Source organism: Sander vitreus, chromosome 16 (genome assembly GCF_031162955.1).
Source record: "Sander vitreus isolate 19-12246 chromosome 16, sanVit1, whole genome shotgun sequence".
Lineage (NCBI taxonomy): Eukaryota > Metazoa > Chordata > Actinopteri > Perciformes > Percidae > Sander > Sander vitreus.
In genome coordinates, this window is record NC_135870.1 from 5,825,788 (window position 1) to 5,843,492 (window position 17,705).

Consider the following 17,705-nt stretch of genomic DNA (forward strand, 5'->3'; position numbering starts at 1 on the left):
CAAAGAGAAAGAGCAGCAGTTACTCAAGAGTACAATATAAGCATACATGTCACAATGACACATGACACCTATTCATTTGTTCCTGTCTAAACTCTCATGTTGATCAAATACAAATGGATCAACAGTAAGAGTAATACAACGATGAAACGTACAGTGATGTTGTCGAAGAGCTTGGCCATGTGTTTGATGATCTCACTGTGCTGGGTGGGCTGAGTCTGAAGCAACTTCTTGATCACCACCACACTCTCGGCCACTACAGTCTCTGCAACGACAATACAGCAAGATCTCACAAAAGCAGGCAGTCGCAGCACCCTAACGTACCGAGGAAGGTAAACACTCAGATATCTGTAATCGATGAAGGCATTTTACCGTCTCTGTTGGAAAGCAGCAGCACCAGACCGTTGAGACAAGTGTCTGTCACCTCGGAGATGTTGGTGGCACACCTGCCGATGGCCTGAATGGTGGCTGCTGCAAACGCCTTGTCCTGGCTCTTCACATAGGTCTGAAAAAACACAGGACAAGGACAGTAAAGAGAAGGAACTCTTTAAAAGTCACAGAGGAAGTGTAATAACCCCAAATCTCAAAGTAACCCTTAACTGTTGATGTCAAATACTGGTAATCAATAATTCACAAAACACAAACCTGAAATTCCCTCAGAATAGTGGAGATGTTGGCTTCATTGGCCAGGTTGGTCAGGATCTCCAACTACAAGAATCATAAGGGAGAAGTGGGTTGAAGTTTGATAGATTTTGAGTTTGTGAAAGAAATCATTTTAAAAGCCTTTGGTTATGCAGTAGCCCTTTGTGCCAGTGACAAAACTGCGAGAGAAATTTAAGTTGTAGAAATGAACAACTTGTAGAGAAGAAAAACTTATGATTTTGAAAGCAGAAAAAAACATTTTCGGTCCTACTTTCACAATGAAAAGCAGAACCAAAAATTCGTACTTTTAACTTAAATGTGGGTATGCATATGGAATCTGTACTCAGATGTTCATTATAGCAATTATCTTTGTCTATCTGTAACCTCATTGTTTTTTTTTGTTTTTTTTAATTCTACCACAGCCAATCTTTTTTTACACACTCACGCACGTCAATGTCTCCTGCAGATATGTTTTTATATGTTTGAAAAGAATAATAACCACAGACTGAACACCGTTCCACAAGCTCAAAATCGTATTTGCCCTCATTTGAGCCCATAATGAAGTACAGTATAATGCACAAAATAAACTAGCAGCTACCTTCAGTGTTTTGATGTGTGTGGCATCTGTAGATCTCACATAGAAACTCTTCATGAAGGGCTCAAACATCCCCTGTTTGGAGATAAAGCGCGTTATCAGACAACCTGTGTCAATGAATCAAGACACCGTTATTGTTCTGCTGCTCACAAGCAGACTTACCTTCCTCTGAATGGACATCGTGGCAATATTCTGAAGCACAATGTACTGCACCTCTCTGTGCACAAAAGAAAGAAAATCACATATTCAGACATCAACAACGTGGACGCAGAGATACTGGGGACTCTGTGTGGAAAGAAGATGGTTAGTCATTCATCACAGCTGACTCAAAAGAAGGCAGTATATATTTGTTTGCATTACCTGTGGCTTCTTAGTAGTCGAACCAGTGATTTGGTGACAATGTTGACTTCATGCTTAGGGGCCAAATGCCAATAGAGCTGAGCGACAGACATCACCACCTAAAACACACCAACACAGTCGGAACTTATTTAAATATCTGCGCATTTTAATCCCTCTTAAAACATTTGATAGACTCGCTTCTAATGCCTTTGCTTGCTTTGTGTTGTTGCTTTTCATTTTCAACCACTTTCCAGAATCTGCTTTTCTATATGTTACTTTTCCTTGATTTAATCTTTTTTTTAACAGGGCTCTATCATTATTATTAATATTATTATCATTATTATTACACCACCAACAGTACATTGCCACCTGTGTACCCGACCTAAAATAAAATTCCTGGACATGCATTTCTTAGTGCTTTACAAAAGCACTCATGACATAACTCTATAAAGGTAATTTTTCAGCGGAGCTTTAAATAGCAGGCGGACGTGTGTCCATCATTGCAGACAGAATGAAAGGGTTCAGGCGTCTATGAAGATGGAGGATGTCACTGTGTTGTCGCGTGTAAAGACACAGCATGTCAAATTTTAATCAACACTTTCATTTGGGAGCATTTTTCCTCCCACTGCTACACAGCGACAGAGACCTTGAGACTCCTGGGTGATGGAGATCTGCACTCGCGTTGTCTTTTATCTTTTTTTATCTTGTGGGGTGCAGTATGGCAAGTATAGTGTGTGTGTATTCTTGTATTTTGTGCTGTGTGTCCAGGTGTGCGGGTTCTATTTGTGTAAGAAAAGGTATCCTGAAATGCATGTCTGTGCGTGTACGCCCATACCGGGTTACAGCAGCACTAGTGCAGCTTCTATCTCTAAGACAAAAGGTGAGCAGAGGCAGCACTCAAAACACCTTGATCAATGTTTATATCTCTCGACAGGTTAAATAGCAGCACGTGCATTTGCACACCCTACTCCTAATTGCTTGAAAATGGCTGTATATGTCTGTGTTTAAGTGTCCAGCTAACTCACAGCAGTGTTCCTGCTCTGCAGTAGAGGTTTGGTGTTCCTGAGCAGCAGCCTGTGATCTGGATCCATGATGTAAGGTTGGGCCTCCGTCTGGTCTTTTTTCTCCTCAGAGTCAGAGTCATAGAACGCCTTCTCATTGTTCTCATCGAACATGGCACCCTGAAACATAAACAACACAATACATAACACTTATCCATGTTTTTCAGTGGATTTATCAGTGGATTCAATGGATTGAGCAAATTGGGTGGCACACCGAGTTGTTAAATATTTTATATTAGCAGGGTTTCAAATATAGAAACAATGTTTTTCAGCGCCTCAAGAACACTCTTGTCCTCTTGTATAGAGGAGCCGTTACACATTTCCCATTTTTCCAATTTAATTAATTTCCAATACTGTGAAATGTATAAAAGTAATACAGGAGTTTTATTCAAATGTTACAATCCAGTCCCTAAATTGTAAATAGAAATGTTTTCTCTCTCATTTTGCACATTTGTAGAATTATACTTTTAAAAAGGATAAGGCTGGTGTTATTCAATATATCTTTCTTTCTGTCAACAAATCCCATGAAACGACCAAAACCAACAATGTGTTGGTCAGACTCTAAATACGTTTCATCTTCCCCAGTTTGTTTGTGACTTTCAGCCCCAGACCCCATGCTTCCTGCTGAAGATGTAAACTTAAAAAAAAAAAAAAAAATGGGTCAGGAACATACAGTATAGTTTAATTTTCTTTAAAGGCTCAGAAACAGCTTGTCACAGTAGATACATTTCTTGGGGACTATTTTCAGCGGTGGATTAATAGAAATGGATTATGGAATATCAATTAATATTTATGAGTATTTGAGGCAACAATAGAGCTCTATGGCACAGAAGGAGAAGAAGATATATCTGGCTTTGATCCACACACAATACTTGTTAATGGAAATATTCATCGTTGTTTTTTTTGTTTTTTCCATGGGAATTTGTTAAATCATAAAGTATCGCCAGACTTGTCCTTTAAGATCAGACAGTTGGACTCATAAAACATGATTCATACAGAGAGAGCAAATTTCGAATTCCCAGAAGACAAGTGTTTTACTGTGAAAGGCTTTCACGTTGAATGTGTTGGGTAGGTCTTTTCCTCTGGTGCACGTGAGCACAGAACATGATGTGTCTTGCAACTGAACGAGTAGTTAGAATGACCAGGGATTGCTACCATGTCAGATGACAGCCTTCTTACTACCAAAGACGCTTACAACGTGAAACATAAGTAAGTATATGATGAATTGCCACTTTCCGATGTGGATCCCCATTGGTTTCAGTCCTCAGTGCCTCACCTCCTTCCAGGGACTGGTGAACTGCGTCCTGGCATAGCGCGTCAGCATGGAGATGATGACCACCTGGCCCCACTCCTCCACATCCACCAACAGGTTACACAGCTTTCTGTAGTTCTTATGGATCAGGTCAATGCGATCTGGGCACACTTCCTCAAAAGCCATCACCACACTGCCGGCCACCAGCTACAGAAAAGAATAACGGGAAGTAGAAGAAGAATGGAAGAGAGAGAAGCCAAGTCATGAGGGAAATGCTGATGTTTTTTTATTCTTTTTTTCTGCCCAATATTAACATTCGAGTTAATGGAAGTTGTAAGGATACGTGGCTGTTTTGTTAGACAAATTGAACAAATACTTTTTTCTTTTTTTAAAAAGCTGTAATAAAGTAAGACAGACTCAAGAGAAATTAAAGACTGGTTAACAGATATGACCCTGGTCAAAAAAACACAATGCCAATTTACCACTTTGATTACAATACACACAGTTTAGCCTCTAAGTAGTTAGTTGATGATTAGAAGGAAAAGGTTTGATCTTAAAGTTTTAACTCACTTATTTTGCACAACACTGTGAAAGAAATCCATCAATGTGTTACTCATATTACTTACTGACTGAGTGAGTGACATGGCAGCATATTAATATGCAAATAGCATTATCATGGACAGGCGAGGGTGAAGAAGGAGAGAAACAGAGCAGAATCTAGTCTTCCCAATTAAAGCCTTCTGGCCCCTGGTGGCCCTGTGGGAACCCAGTACATTTACCCATCAGCATTGTCATGAGCCTGCATTGATTGTGTGCGCGTATGTGTATATATGTATGTGTGTGTGTGTGTGTGTGTGTGTGTGTGTGTGTGTGTGTGTGTGTGTGTGTGTGTGCACGGCTGCTTTCTGTAGATTCTCGGAGAAATCTGGACCTTAAATTTGAGTGACGATTACCTTTTCTGACATTCAACACTAATACTGATGAATGGATCACTGGAAGATCAAACAACTACATTTCATGGTATCACACTGAGGTATGAGGTTAGATTTATTGAGTGACCAACAGAAACTCTAGTTACATTCAAGGAAAGACACTTGCAGGTAGATCAAGCGAGGGTAATTACATGATAAAGCTAGCAACAGTCTCGCATGAAAATGCATGTTATCATACGTAACAGTAAACAGAGTTTTAGAGAGGTGTTGATTCAACTGTATGAACATTTTGGAGGCTGCTAAATTATGTTGCATCATACTGAGGTGTTTCTAATATTATGTCCAACCCATTTATATCAACGAGGGCAGGCTAAATAACAGAAACACCTCTCTGCATAATGCAACACAGTTCAACAGCAGCACAAACTGCAGCCTCCAAACACCTCTCTAAAAAGTTCCAACAAAAACTGAACTATTATAAGCTTCATGAATGGACGATTTGTTGTTGTGTTGAACGGCATACGTTTTAGTTACTGTGTGTGTACCTAATAAACTGGCATCTGAGTGTATATTGACAGCCAAGACATCTCGACAGCTATTTATAATAAAAAAAAAAAACATTTATATATTTGTAAGTATCGCCTGAATTTGAGATTTGCAATCATGTGCGCTGGCATGTCTCTGCAGACATCAGTAGCATTTCTGTGATGACATATGCCATGATACAAATATCACACTATTCTGAAGCCAATCTATCAGTCTTCTTTATCTTTTTGATTTATCTACAGCAGGATAAATAATGTTTTAGGGAAGAACTAGTGCAATCTATCTTTGGAAAATAAACTGTATACAGTTTCTGTAAATATGTGGATTAGTCTGAGAGAAACCAACTCGAGCACAAAAATTGCTTTTTGTAATATTTGGTTTACAAGCAAGTTTAAAAGCATAGTGTGTGTGTGTGTCATTTTCTTCAATTTAAATTCATATATGATCACACTACTGAGTAAGTTTACCTAATTTGTGTTAGAGAGCCATATTCAATATTGTTTTCAATTGCTTTGAGTAAAAATGCTTAAATTCAGCCAAATTACACACAAAAAGCAGCAACTCTCACCCTATAGACTTTTTTTCCACAGCAGACATTTTGACCTTAAAGATAGGTACATTCCAGTAAAGTGTTGGCAGAGCCACCATTAATGAAATAGCATTAGTTATACCTGGACTTTTCCTGTAATGACGAGTCAAAATGCTGTGAAAAAGGTCCATTGGTACCTAGTAATTTAGGTGGTTTTGTTTGCATTTACCCAGGTTTTAAAGACATCTGTCTCTGAGATTTCTGACCCCAACCCAATACAAAGGAGATAAATAGGACTAAAAGAAAATAGTTCCAATGAAAACTGTTCACATTGACGGATAAACAAGACTTGTACATATCTATGTTAAAATAGCTTCACAACAGCTTGAAGCACAGCTGGGCTTTTCAGTTAATATCTCTGCCAACATATTCTAGTATAGATAAACCTACTCAAAGCAGTCAATTAGAATATCTATATATTCAGCATATATTGGTGTGCGTTTTTACTCCCCTGGTATTCTCCCAAGGCCTCTCCTGTCTCTAAGGCTATTACAGGCAGCTTTGTTTCTGAGCATGTGGATCCTGCTGCAAGGCTTTGTGCATTCTCTACCAACTTCCCCCATTAGACACAGCTCCAAGGTAAACTACATGCACCATCAACAAAACTGACACCCCAATCTATGGAGTTCATACACCTCCTCCCCCTCCTCGACCATATTATCTACCCTGCGTGACAAGCCGGTAATGGAAAAATCACACTAAGCAAATGGTTCTTCTAATAACAATAAATTTCCTATAAAATTATGAAGGGCCCAAACCGTTTCCTTGCATCTATTTTGCTATGAATTCTAATTAGGGTGCCAGAGAGGCAGAGAGTGCTGGGTCATCAAGCTAGAGACAACGTGCGCCTTTTTGATTGATGGCCCGGTGTGGGGTCGGCCTATCCTCCCTTCGCTCGCTCCTCTCCTGCTCTCTTCCTCCTCCCTCCTTTTTCTCTTAAATTAATGGGCATCTCACCTAGCCCCTGATCATAGAACACCCACTCCCCCCCACCGCCCCTCCTTTCTGTTCTCATTTCAATTTTGCAGAAGGTGCAGGGGGTGGGGTGGTGGGAGGGATCGATCATTTATCTTGTAATGGCTGGATAATAGATCCATCACGGTAAAACAGCTGCACAAACCCCTATGTTGTCTCTGTCATCGGGCCTTCCCATTTTCTCTTTAAACCATCCTGCCTATAAGCAGGCCCCCCGTGTGTCACAGTCATTTAACCAAATAGGCACATCTGTAAAGGTAAATGTCAGGATGACACAGACTGGAACAATAACCAAATGTTTCCTTCTTCTACAGGCAGCATAATGGCATCAGCTACATAGCCTTTACCTTAATGAATTCACTTATTTGCAGTTAAATTGATTCATTAACAGGCAATATGGTAAAACGGTGTTACAAACCTAAAGATGTCTATAACCTTAATAGAACAAGCACTATAGAAAATTATAATACACTTAATAGACAATTAAAAGTCACTACTACTCCCAATGTCAATTCAAAAGAACTGGAGAAGAGCTGGAGGGATTATTCAGAGAGAAAATGAATTATTATTATTAATTCACAAAAATGGCAAAAACTCACTGACAACTTCTCAAATGTGAATATTATACATTTCCCATCAGAATCGGGTTTATTGCCAAGTAGGCTTTCACAAACAAGGTACTTGCCTTGGTGTTTTGGTGCATAATGATGAACATAGTAAGAGAAAATTAAATATAAAAAGCAAGTACTGCAAGTGTCAAGAAAATGTACAATAAAATATGAAAAACAATATGTATATATTTGTTTTAAAATGAATGAGCTGAGCAGTTTTGTGCAGGAATGTACCAAGATATTGACAAAGGAATGTGCAAATGATGTGTAACCTATAGCATATTTTCATACCTGCTTGGTAAATGTGCACGTCTTGCAAACTTGACACTCCACATGGCTTCGTGTTAAAAATGTGTAGTCTCCAAACCCAAGCTGAGAATAACCCTCATGGCATCATCAGGGGTTACTCTCTCAGTCTTGACAAAACTCCTGCAGAGCTACAGAAGACATGCTTTCCCAGGCAGTGCGGAACTTCTTGTGACTAGTAAACTGACCTTTATGTGTAAAATCTGTGATGTTCCCCTTTACGTTAAGCTACATGACAGCACTGATTCAACTCCATGGCATCCTTACATAGAATTATTCCAAGCAATAAAGAAAATGGCTCTGACATTACCGACGCTGACCATCATTGTGGGACTTTTAAATGCTACATGGTATCAGTCTAGCATCATAAAAATGCATTGCTTGATAGCTATTAAATATTCACTATGTTTGGGTTTTTCACCATTCATCACCGACTGATAGTGCTCTTGCCTCTGTGTGATGACAGTGCCCTCTCTCTCTGTCCCCAGCCTCACAATGTGGGCTCCAACGGGGGAGAAGTCATCTGTCTTCGTTAGCGTCTGGGGCTAAATATGCTATGCATCTGGTACAGGGCTTTCTATCCCCCCTTGGCCTAAGCTGCTTTGTTTTGTTTGTATAATGATAGGTATACGCTATGAATACATAATTACAAAAAACAGTGCATTCTGTAGCCAACGTCTAGATATTTGAAATTGGCATTTAAACACCCTTAGGATTCACTGTGACCCCCTCAAATGAATGTGCTGCCTGCTGACTTCTAATGGGATGCCTGCGTTGCGTCTGTGACTGGCCTAAACACAGAATCTGAGAAGCCAACTCATTTACGGTCCATTCTGGGGTGGGGGGAAAGAAGAAGTTGGCCTTTGAGAAAATTAAGCTGACACTAGCATCAGTGCGAAAATTCCTTCCAAATGGACACTTAACAAGGAGCATCTGAAGATGTGTGGGTTTAAGTGGATGTTAACAAACCATGGCATTGCCGAATGAGCTGTGGGATGGAGAGATAAGAGGAGAATCGCTAGACTGGGGCGCCCTCCAGTGGTCTGCGTTCTCCAACATTAGGGAAATTAAAAGTGTATAGCACTCACTGCTCAGTCTGTACTTACTGTGCTTTTGTCTTTCAATAGTTTCTCTATCACTTCGATCAGCTGCTCTTTCTGGTCTGGATCCATGCTGAAGACAATAGAGAGAGACACATTTTCAACTAAGGAATGGCAATTATTCACATAACATGAAAACTTGATGGACTTGCAAATTAAATTATGTCCCCCTCTGTGTGCTCAGAATACGGAGGTGCCTGTGTGTCACAACAACTGTCAAAGAGCATGTTGTATTTTCTGATCTAGACTGTGACAGACCAGTCCTAGTCACTGCCCCTAAATAACACTCAGTAGTTTAGTCTATAGAGAGCAATAAATACATATTTCGGACATTTGGGACTCATCATCATGTTGCGTCATAACTTACAGGTGTATTGTTGCATGACTGCTCATTTTCGCATCTGTACAATGTGTTCATGCAATGGACTAGAGCTGCAACATCAATTAATCGATAAGTCGAGCGGCATACTAATTATCTGCAACTATTTTGATAATCGATTAATCGTTTGAGTCCTTTTTTAAATTACATAAAAATGTCAAAACATTCGCTGGTTAAAGCTTCTTAAATGTGATTTTATTTTATCATATTCGATTGTGAATTGAATATTTTGGGGTTTTGGACTGTCGGTTCAATGAAACCAAATCTGATTACATCGTCCTGGGCTTTGGAAAATTATTGCAGGCACCTTTAACCATTTTCTCTCATGTTACAGATAAAACAATGAATTGATAATGAAAATAATTGCTAGTTGCAGCCTAGTCTCACTTGGCCAGACCCTCCTCCAAAGCTCGCCGAAGGAAGGTCTGGCTAGTCCACACAGCATTCGGGGATGGGAGGAAAACGTGCTCTGGTTTATTGGCATTTCTTTAAACCAATCACAATCATCTCGGGAGAAAAGCTGCGGCAAAATAGGCTCGGAAGGAACTTGTTTTGGTGGAACATGTGTACGTTTAAAAGTTGTTTTAGTCGTGCAACAGAAAACTCAGATTGGACAGATAGTCTAGCTAGCTGTCTGGGTTTACCCTGCAGAGATCTGAGGAGCAGTTAACCATAGTCCTCAGAAATCCACCGGAGTTTAAAATGCCAACACAAAGGAAGCCCAAGGCTAGAGTAATAGGTGAGAGTTCAGTCCTAGTTTTGTAAAGAACTGATTTTAGCCATTAAATCAATTATGCAACTCATCTATTCAAGTTCAGTTTTACTACTTTGCTCATATTTTACAACCTCATTCATTCTTTGATCCATGCCAGTCTTAAAAAGACTCAGCTGATAAGAGCAAGATAACTGCAGGGCAAAACCCCTTATATCAATATTACCCAACATGTATTGTATTAACTGTTCAGGAATGAGGTGGTAAGGAGAGCCAGTCAAGCTAACGAGTGCAGCTACTAGCTACTGGCTTTACCCAGTGATATCTGCAGCTCATGTTGCAGCCCAGGTTTTTGCCTAAACAACAGCAGAGTCACAGAACCGTACCTGTAGAGCTTCTGGATAGCATGGGCCGATGTCTTCCTGACATATGGGGACAGGTCAGCGGCAGCCTCCTTGATGGCCAGCATCATGATGGGGACAATTATGGGGACGCGGATACTAGACAAAACCCTCAGTGCGCTGCCCCGGATAAACTGGTTTGGGTCCTGCCACCGATATACAGGAATAAAACCCACTTGTGTCAGTGTGTAAAAGAATGTTTTCTACTTATTAGTTTTACTGTATCTAAAGAATTTAACAGAACATTGAGGTTGGATATGATATGCAGCTTTGTGTAGATTATGAACCACAACAAGACTACAAAAAGACCACAGTCAGCATCTTAGCAATGAGAAGAAAAGGGACGAAAAGACAGCTTTTTACCATGTTAGTAATAATGAAGAGAGAAAGACAGAGACAAGGAGTAGAGATGTTACCTTGAGGGCCCGCTGGAAGGTGCTGATGGATAGCAAAGCCAGGTCCTGCTGCTCTTCTGCATACCTCACCAGGTACACATATACAAGCTTCTTAAGCTGCAAAGGACAATTAAAACAAACAGCAATCAATTGAAGCAGCTGTAAGTGGAAATGAATGCAGCACATTGGGAAAGCAGTCCAGGAAACCAGCTGTGTTCCAAAACATAAGAGTTACGTGAGAGGACACGCTGCATGTTTCCACATCTAAGACTGCAGCTATAAAAGGAACTAAATAAACAATAATGTATGAAACAACAGGGCGAGTCTTCTCTCAGCTAAATTTTTCTGCGGGAAATTCAAGTTCATTGTTTCAAGGAGTGGGGAAAAAAAGTTGGTATAGAAGGTTTTCCTGTCTCGGTATCACTAGCTGCAGACTCGCTCCAGTGTTGTTTCAGGCAGAGAGCGAGGTTATGTATTTTTGCTCTCTTTCAAAACTTACGATTGAATTATTTGACCCCCAGCGTCTTCTGTTTTGGCTTCAACACATTTTCTTTCTCACAGGAAAGCCTGAGATAATATTTGTGTAGCTTTCTGACAAGTTTAACTGAAGGCCAAAGGTTGATCGTTTGCTGATCCACATCAGCTAATCAGAAAAAAAAGCAAAACTAACAGCTTCATGAATAATGGAACTGGAATCAAAGTGGTGTTGAAAACTTACGATTTACTTCAGGAACCATTTATAATTTCATTTAAGAACTGATTTTAGGTCAAGGTCAGGGGTAAGGTTACATTCCAGGTACAATCGCGAAGAGTTTAGTTAGTAATCAGCACCATGCTTTCTAATGCAGTGAGTATTGACCTGCAGCAGGCACTACAGTTCTCAATCATCGTTCTGGTCATTACTGCTGGAATTAATGGCATTACTCACTATAAAAGGAGACACAACCCATCTGCCCTCAAGGATCTGGTTTCCCTGACCACAAAGCGCACGACGGATTTCATTTTGAACCGCTAAGACCGGAGGCTAAGACAATTTGCTCTGCATAAAATGAGATTTTATATATAATTCCTTTGTCACTTGAATATGCACCTAAAAACATACACTAGCATGCCATGACATGCATTTGTGTATGATATGTGGTGTTAAAATGAAGTGCAGCAATGATTAATGAAAATAAAGTGCACTGATATTAAATCCTGCAACACTGTCAATAACCTGCATGCTCTTGTGCCGTTTTTTAATTAGCGGGGATCAATGGCAGCTCACAGGGATAAGGTGAGAAGGGATGAGGGTGGGAACACGAGAAGAGGCCATTTTTCGTGAGATATACTGTAGGTGAGTGAAGTGTGGAAGAAACCAAAAGACAGAGACACAGAGAGAGAGAGAGAGAGAGAGAGAGAGAGAGAGAGAAATGGAGAAACTCACACTACCTTAGCAGCTGAAGTGTGGAAGAAACCAAAAGACAGAGACACAGAGAGAGAGAGAGAGAGAGAGAGAGAGAGAGAGAGAAATGGAGAAACTCACACTACCTTAGCAGCTGGTGTATACGAGGTAGGAGAGAGGAGACGTGACTGTGGGCTCTCTTCTGCCAATTACATCCGCCCACCTGCTCCCCTACCCTGCCATGAGTTGCTTCGACTGCGTGCCTCGCACACAGCGGCGGGCTTAAGGCCCCCCGCTCACAGGCTGCCCCTCACGCTACCTGATTATTCTGCTGCTGCTAATCAATATTCACAGACTCTGGGCATGGGAACCCCTCTTGAGCTGTTGCTTAGTGTTTGGTCACTCACTGAATAGTCTGTGTGCACAAGTCTGCCATGATTTAGTGGAGTATTCACACAGACCCACAGTATCTTTATGCTGCACCAGTTTATGATTTGCAGTAATAAAGATAGTTGTTCTGCTACTGATTGATAAGAGTAAATAAGTTTAAAAAAAAAAAAAAAAAAATGTTTAAAAGAAACATTTCATCCAGTCACAGTTGGGTGGATCTGTGGAGCGGGCATTATCACAACTGGAGTTACTGTTACAGATACTTAGTCTTATTTCATCACTGGTTTAAGTGATTAAATACTCTTGACTCCAATATTATGTTGTGATTTACCTTTATCCAAGTCCTTTTACATTTCCCAGAGTAACATTTAAAGTAACAGTACTTTTTCTTGAATGTAACATTCTAATTGGGTTTTGTTTTTTATTATATTTGCCTTTTTGACCCATGTGCCATCCAGGACAAGGGAAAAGGAGGGGGGTAGAAAATAGAAAATGTCCAGCGACAAGGGAAGGGGGGTTTTAGGGACTGGAGGAGCAAGGAAGAGCTCTTCTTGGGCAGCCAATGACAGCTTTAATCTATATGAACAGACAATCGTATTATGTATACTGTATAAGTACAAATGTCTTTTGCACGCAGGGTCTGATAACTGCATGAGGACACAGAATGACCTGACATATTTAGTCTACCCCTCTGTACTCACCCAATTAAAAATTAACATAAAAAAATAACAGATAGGTAGACTGTATCAGATTTCCACCAATACTCAAATATATTTATTCATTTTTGTTTTGTTTTATAATGAGCGCCTATTTTTCTCTTACCCTTTTTGTAATATATTAATTCTGATTATTTAATTCAGTTTGGGCTCCCCTGCTGGAGCTGTTGCCCCCACGACATAAACCCGGATAAGTGGATGACGATGGATGTATGATGCTTGATAATTCAGCCACTACTTTGAGTAAAACTCGTGGAATGCTGCAAGTTTGCGAATGTACGCAATTGAATACACGTACACTACAGCTACTACTACTTTGTTTATATTACGGGTGCAGACAGTGGAACATGCGATTGGTTATAACTTGGCGTAACAAAGGCTTACCTCGTGTTTATCTTTATTTATTGACTTTTTATTTAATGTCATTACTCTTATGTGATTATTTTTTCTTTTAAGTTTAAGATTGTCTGTTTAACGTTGTACAAAAACTTTATTAAATAAAAACTAAATTAAGGGAAAGCTTTCAAACAAAGCCAATCCACATGAGCCCATTGTTCTTTATGAGGAAGTTCACTCTCTAATATCATGCAGAGGATCCGCATGCTGTGTCACACGGGAATTAAATGAATCATTAACAGCCAACTGTAGGAAAAATGACAACCGTAATGAAGGTGTTTTTTCTGTAATATATTTCTTAATACTGTCATACCTCGATGTTCTTACTCGCAACGTTCTTCACGACAGCAGGAAACAGCTCAGATGCATTTTTCCCTTTGGCAATCAGCTGGGAAACAAAAAAACAAAAACAAACAGTCTTATACACCCGTCTTATCACTGATATTAAACTCAACAGCTGACTGAGAGAAGACACACACACGCAACAATGCTGTTTGTAATTTAAGAAGAATGTATGTGAATTCCCATGATGCACTCACCCCAACAACCCTTTTCATGGCTTCCAGTTTGAGCGAATCCTTGTTGCTCTCCAACATCTCTTTAAGGTCTTCATTCCTGAGGACAGAAAATAGTGTAACTTATACTTATAATGGTCAACACTGTTAGCCGGCATGGAAAGCATTGCTGAGACGACTTAACTAATCAGTTTCAAGAGTTAAAGCTTGACCAAAGGTAGCGTGAAAGCTCCATGTATACAACATCTGTGTCAACTTCCCAGATTACAGAGTAAACATGCAAGGGTCAAATTGGCTCCTATAGACCAAACACTTCTGTACATTATTTGGCCTATAGGAGCCAAACAGTACACTGACAATGCACCCAAACAAACAGCAAGAATGTCATCTTTACCAATGCAACAGCAGCATCACACCAATTTCTGCGAAGATTCCTGCACTAACGTGATATGACAATGGCTCATTCCTTGGCTGACAGGCATCGTCATTGTACAACTACACGGGTTGTTTGTTCCACGCTGGGGCTAAACACAGAGGGGTAAAGTCAAGATGGAAAACAAAATGTGGGATAGATGCAGAGGGGCACCTTTCTAGGGAATCTATTGACAAGCATATTTTCGCCACTTTGTTCCAGACTGAAATATCTCAACAACTATTGGCCGAATTGCCGTGAAGTTATGTACAGACATTCGTGGTCTTCAGAGGATGAATCCTATTTACTTTGGTGCTCTCCTGACTTTTAATCTAGCGCCATAATCAGGTCAACAAACTTTGGTTTACGACTAAATATCTGCAAAACTAATGACATTCCCATCAGCTTGAGCTGTACTTTGTGTTAAGTGCAAGTGTGTTAACAAGCTAACATGCTAAATTAACATGGTGACAATGGTAAACATTATATCTGCAAAACATCAGCATGTTGACATTATTGTCATTGTGAGCATGTTAGCATGCTGACATTAGCACTTTGCTCAAAACACCGCTGTGCTTAAGTACAGTCTTATTTCATCACTGGTCTAAGTGACTGAATTGTCCAAAAGTCCAATATTATGTTGTGATTCAATACAAAATCTATTAACCTTGCAGGGACACATGTGCAACTTAAAAGTCTACACAACATGAGCCATCATTTTAAATTTTAAATTTATAGTATTTACAGGATTGTATTATACTTTTTTTAAATACAGTAATCTTAACTCAGGTAAAATGATTTGCAACTATAGCAATCGTTTAGAAGGAACATTAAGAAACATGATTTTAAAGTTTTGTTGTTTGAAGTTCCAAATGTATCTATTTTTTAAACAATAGTCACTGAGGAGACAATCAAACAAGTATCCGGCTGACCAATGTTAGTGAGGAAATAACCTGAACTAAGACTTGCATCAAAGAAGTAAAAAAAACACAGTTTACTGTATGTCTCCATCAGAGTGCTGTGGGTGATCTTGCTACAGTACCCGGCTTTGTGTGTCTCCTTGGGGCTACTCTTGGTATGTGTCAGGGCCTGTTCTTCCTGACTGAGCTCAGTCTTCAGAGTGAGCTGTAAGTTCTCCGCAGACACCAGCGCCGTCCTCATGGCTCCCACTGCCTCAGAGCGCAAAGATGAGAAACCAACATCCATACCGGCTTTCCTCCACAGCAGTCCAAAAAAACACTTCAACAACCAGTGCTTGTTCTCTGTGTGTGTGTGTTAGCGGTCTAAGGAACAAAGTCCACAAACCCAGCTGACTGTATTTTAAGTAACTCAAGAGTGAAACTGAGCTGTGGTAATTACTTTCCTTCAGGCTGTGTGCCCTGTTCTCTTGGCTTTATTTACAGTTGTCTTCTCAACTCGTTCTTGTTCATAACTGTCAAAGCTGTGGAGAGTGGAAAAAGCACAGGCTTCACTGGCTTTGTGCCTGTCATTCACTACTCCCTTCCTCTTCTCTTGGGCAAAAAAAGTCACAAGATGCCTCGTCAGCTCCGCTTATGGCAAGTCATACTCATGCTTAAGGGTAGTGCCTGCTCACTCGGGTAGGACCTCTCTCCTTGTAGTCCACAGTCTCCTGTAGTCCACGTTCCTTCTGACACTACCTGCTGGTCAGCTGTGGTCGCTTGTCATTTCTTACTCTCTCTTATACATGTACATTTTCCTCAGGAAACTAGGCTATCTCACCTGCCTCCTGACTTTGCATGCGACTCTGTCTCTTTGTGCCTGTAGTCACTTCCCTCTAGGGGAAAAAGGAGGGCCTTATCTACACTGGTGGGTAAACACTGTGCTACTTTTCATCACCTTCACTGCACCGTAATCCACTTTAGCTTGACGCCGCTGAGAGCACATACTGTACACTGCCAACAGGACAGGCCTACATCAAAGATAACCGTACCAAGTTGAATGTCAGGAAATACCCTTTAGGATGTGAATGTTTGAACTGAATTTGCTTCCTACCCTTTCTTTGGGAAGAAGTTGCTAATATAACCAACGACTATTCTAGTCACTTTTACAAGCTAATAACTGAATCACACAAATGATTTTTTTTGACGCGTCTAATAAAGTGACAGAAGCTGAAAATTACCCCATGAGAGTAGAGAGAGAGAACCAAAAGAGCACAGCTCAGGGCAGGAAAACATCTAGTGACATCTTTAATAAGTATTCCTTTTTTGTATGGTGTGCAGGTTTTTCTTTTCTAAAGTTTAATATACTAAATCAGAAATATGCAAAAACAAAGTGAAAAAATTCTCCAAGTTAGCCATAGAACTAAATCACTCTCAATCTTTCTAGTCTCCAAAAAGCCAAATGTCTGCATCACTTTGGGCTGGTAATGAGCTCTTTTCCATCAATGATGAGATTTATAATAATATCCTTTACCCATGGCAGTTACCTAATCAATATTTATTACAAATGTACCACATGTGTATCCATCTCATGTAGTGCCGTGATGTTATATGTGAAGACAAAACAAATGTGATGTAATGATCATTATTTCAGCTCTTGTATTTCAACACAATTTTTGGCTTGAAAGATTCTTTACAAGAACCTTTATTTTGTTTATGCACGCACATTTTTCCATTAAAGACGGGGTAGGCATTTTTCTGGAAAAGGCACCAAAAAAAACTGAATTTGAAAAAACGTCACTCCTGCAGCTCTCCGTTCGCTGTTCTCAGCCCATCTTTTCATCCATTAACCTATACGAGTACTAGTCATTAACTTCCATCAACCATCCACGTAGATGTCAGCTATATTAGCCAGCAGTTACTTTCGGCTCATCACCATCTCATCTTTTGGACTTTACTAAAACAAAAATTCCATCTTTAGCATATTTAAATAAAATGCTGAATCCATCTTTCAAAGCACTGGCTTAATTGTGTCACTGGCACTACTCTACAGATCATTGCCAACAAAAACAATACAGTCAAAGTGCCAGAGGGAAGAGGAAGTTTAGGTAGTTGAACAAACATGTGCCTGAGTGAAAATAACACATTGGATCAACTAGTT

General features: G+C 40.0%; 1 protein-coding gene across 2 annotated transcripts in view; it reads right to left on the reverse strand.

Moving 5' to 3' along the window:
* Window positions 1-17,705, reverse strand: part of ap3b1a (adaptor related protein complex 3 subunit beta 1a) — a 64,252-nt gene that overhangs the window by 42,257 nt on the left and 4,290 nt on the right. The window contains exons 1-14 of one of the 2 annotated variants that reach the window (XM_078270822.1): window positions 15,688-16,350; window positions 14,258-14,333; window positions 14,032-14,106; window positions 10,854-10,949; window positions 10,423-10,583; window positions 8,952-9,018; window positions 3,911-4,093; window positions 2,599-2,754; window positions 1,595-1,692; window positions 1,397-1,451; window positions 1,238-1,309; window positions 643-705; window positions 370-502; window positions 153-262 (exon numbers count right to left, since the gene is read on the reverse strand). In XM_078270822.1, the coding sequence (XP_078126948.1) occupies window positions 153-262; window positions 370-502; window positions 643-705; window positions 1,238-1,309; window positions 1,397-1,451; window positions 1,595-1,692; window positions 2,599-2,754; window positions 3,911-4,093; window positions 8,952-9,018; window positions 10,423-10,583; window positions 10,854-10,949; window positions 14,032-14,106; window positions 14,258-14,333; window positions 15,688-15,851 (1,509 nt within the window). In that variant the 5' untranslated portion in view covers window positions 15,852-16,350. Of the gene's footprint in view, window positions 1-152; window positions 263-369; window positions 503-642; window positions 706-1,237; window positions 1,310-1,396; window positions 1,452-1,594; window positions 1,693-2,598; window positions 2,755-3,910; window positions 4,094-8,951; window positions 9,019-10,422; window positions 10,584-10,853; window positions 10,950-14,031; window positions 14,107-14,257; window positions 14,334-15,687; window positions 16,351-17,705 lie in introns of those variants that run through there. The other variant, XM_078270823.1, reaches the window with a different exon arrangement.